This window comes from Pygoscelis adeliae, unplaced genomic scaffold, assembly GCF_000699105.1.
Source record: "Pygoscelis adeliae isolate BGI_AS28 unplaced genomic scaffold, ASM69910v1 Scaffold314, whole genome shotgun sequence".
In the NCBI taxonomy this organism is placed as follows: domain Eukaryota; kingdom Metazoa; phylum Chordata; class Aves; order Sphenisciformes; family Spheniscidae; genus Pygoscelis; species Pygoscelis adeliae.
Genome location: NW_008824668.1, coordinates 890,953 through 893,521, shown reverse-complemented (window position 1 = coordinate 893,521; position 2,569 = coordinate 890,953). Strand labels below are relative to the sequence as shown.

Here is a 2,569-nt window from a genome sequence, read left to right as displayed (position 1 = left end):
CGGCCCCACTCCGTGGCAGAGTGGCTGTAACTAAATGGAAGGAATTCATCAGAAAGGAAGTGCTCACCACATTCAGAAAGAAAACTGGAACAACAGAAGGCTAACTTACTTACCTAATTTAGGAAATAAGAACAATAACATTTGGCATTTATTTGCATTATACCTCAGATTAAACTGTGATGATTACTAAAAATAAAATAAAGATTCATTATTCACTTCATTTCACCCTGAAACACCAAGTGCAGTCGCCTGAAGCGGCACTCATGTAGTTTTAAGACAGACCGCACACGGCTACGAAACTGCCCGAAATTCACACTCAGCTAAACGTACATGCACTGGCCTTCAAACAGCTCCGCACGCAAGAGCGAGCACCCGAACAGAAACAGCAACCTTTTGCCACCCTCAGAGTGCATCGCTATTGTTGCCAGAACACTTTGCTGCAAATAAATATGCAACCATAAAACACCTTCTGTGATCTTAATTTAAACACATATACCTCCAATATCAAAATCCAACACCAGATTACTTTTCTGCATACATGAATAAATACACAGGTGGTAAGATGGATACATATTTTCAGTCCGAAGCTTAGGCAGCAATAACCTGATTATTCTCTAAATTCCCAGTATGGTAGTATGTATATTTCTTGCATTTCCCTCCTAATCTTTGCTGATTACTAAAATCTGTGTATACATAAACTAAAGGTTCCTTTACTTCAACCAGAATGTCAGTGATTAATCTGGCGCTAAGAACAATATAGTGTTTGTGATGAATTTTAACCCTCGGGGTGGCTGAAGTCACAGACATGGGATTTTTGCTTCCATTCATGATCCAGAAGAACAAGGTAGAGCATTTAGAAAGGAGTTTTAAATGTGCGGTTTCACACAGAAGAATAAGGGAAAGGCTGCAGGGAACTTCAGGGACTTATCTCTTCCTCCTGCTTAAATAAGTTCCAAACTTCACACATGAAATTGCTTCTGACAAAACGTTATGACATTTTTTCTGCACTATCAGGCTGGTGGTTAGCAATTATTTTCCTTACAGCTATACCATCCAGAGGCATAGCAAACCTGTAGTATTTCCACAGCTTCAAAGAGCTGGGGTTAATTAGGAAGGAGTAAGACTAAATAGGATGCACTGAGATGGGATACTGAAAGAGGGGAGGGCTGCAGAAAGATAGAAGGATTTTAAGATAGGTGTGGAATGAAGTGAGATAGAGAGACTGATACAAAGAGGAAAAATATAGATTGCAGTCAAATAACCAAACCCCCAGCACAAGCTAGGGGAAGGGGAGGGCGGGGGAAAAAACAATTCTAATCAGAGCAACTTGGTATTGAGTCTGCTTTGCCTCCGAAGCTGTTGTACACAGACATACAGTAAGCAAGGAGTGGAAATATTTCCCTTTGTGTTAGTATCCTGGTACTAGTGAGTCCTCACAAGATATCAACAAGAATGTACCATTTTATATGTACAATTTATAAGCAGAGCAACACAAACTGTTACTTTGTAACAAATACATTGCAAAATATGGTCCGGAAAAGTGCATCAACTGGACCAAAATGTTAATAGATCAGTAAAAATGTTCCCAGGTTTTTAATCACAGAAATTTGTGTTACCCAGCACTCGGATGCTTTTGGAAATCCTCCTCCTCCTCTTCATCTTCCAGTGCTGTTGCCAACTCACTTGCTTTCTCTACAGCCATTTCACTAAGTCGCTGAGCTAAATTTAGTCTTCGAGAGCGAGAAGCATACTTGATAGCTAAATTCACAACGTTTTGTGTCATGAGGTCAGCAAGTTCCACACAACGAAATTCACGCTCCAGTTTACAAGAAAGCTGAAAGGAAAGAAGCCTTGAGAGTTACACACTTCACAGTTACGCAGCTCTCAAGACTCTAGGACCAGAATATTATGGTCTTGGTGGAGTGAATGAATAAAGACAAACCACCATCAATCATGAGCTGCATAGCAAAGAAAAAGCTCTTTTTTTTCTTCTTCTTCCTCCCACACTTCATACCAATAAGCAATAACAGTATTAACTGCAATCCACCTCTTATCGTAGTCTGTGAACTAGCTGGATTGCCAATCACTAGCCAGACTTCTAATAAGAGGAATCACATCCAAATTTACATCAAATGCCATCTACTCAAAATATAGTCTCAGGGGTTCTTTCTATTTTTTATTTATTTGTACTTACGGCAAACAGCTTCATTAAAAGTTCCTGCTGTTCTTTCACTGATTGACTTTTAGCATTTTCATCAAGCGCATAGCCATTTTCTGCCAAGTAATCCACATGGTTGTGAAATACAGCAGAACGCCAGTACTGTTCCTGAAAAAGGGAGAAAGATGCATGCTGAGGTCAGAGGGGAAAAAACAGCCCACAACTGAATGCCTAACAATTTACAACGTATTTTATCCACTTATTCTTAAGTGTTCCTTTCATCTCATAATGAGGGTGAGGGGTAGACAATTCTCTTTAAAAGCCAGTGCCTGCTGAGGAAAAAGTAGACCACACTAGCAACCATCTGTATACAAACTGATCCAAACAGTCACCATATATGTTAAATTCCAT

The 2,569-nt window shown here is 39.7% G+C and overlaps 1 protein-coding gene across 1 annotated transcript in view; it reads right to left on the bottom strand.

Annotated features, from left to right (window-relative positions):
• The window catches only part of WDHD1 (WD repeat and HMG-box DNA binding protein 1), a 29,311-nt gene that overhangs the window by 5,070 nt on the left and 21,672 nt on the right, over positions 1–2,569 (bottom strand). Inside the window, 3 exon segments of the mRNA XM_009322918.1 lie at positions 1–30; positions 1,617–1,834; positions 2,195–2,326. The exon segment at positions 1–30 is cut by the window's left edge and continues 1 nt beyond it. Coding sequence (XP_009321193.1) covers positions 1–30; positions 1,617–1,834; positions 2,195–2,326 — 380 coding nt within the window.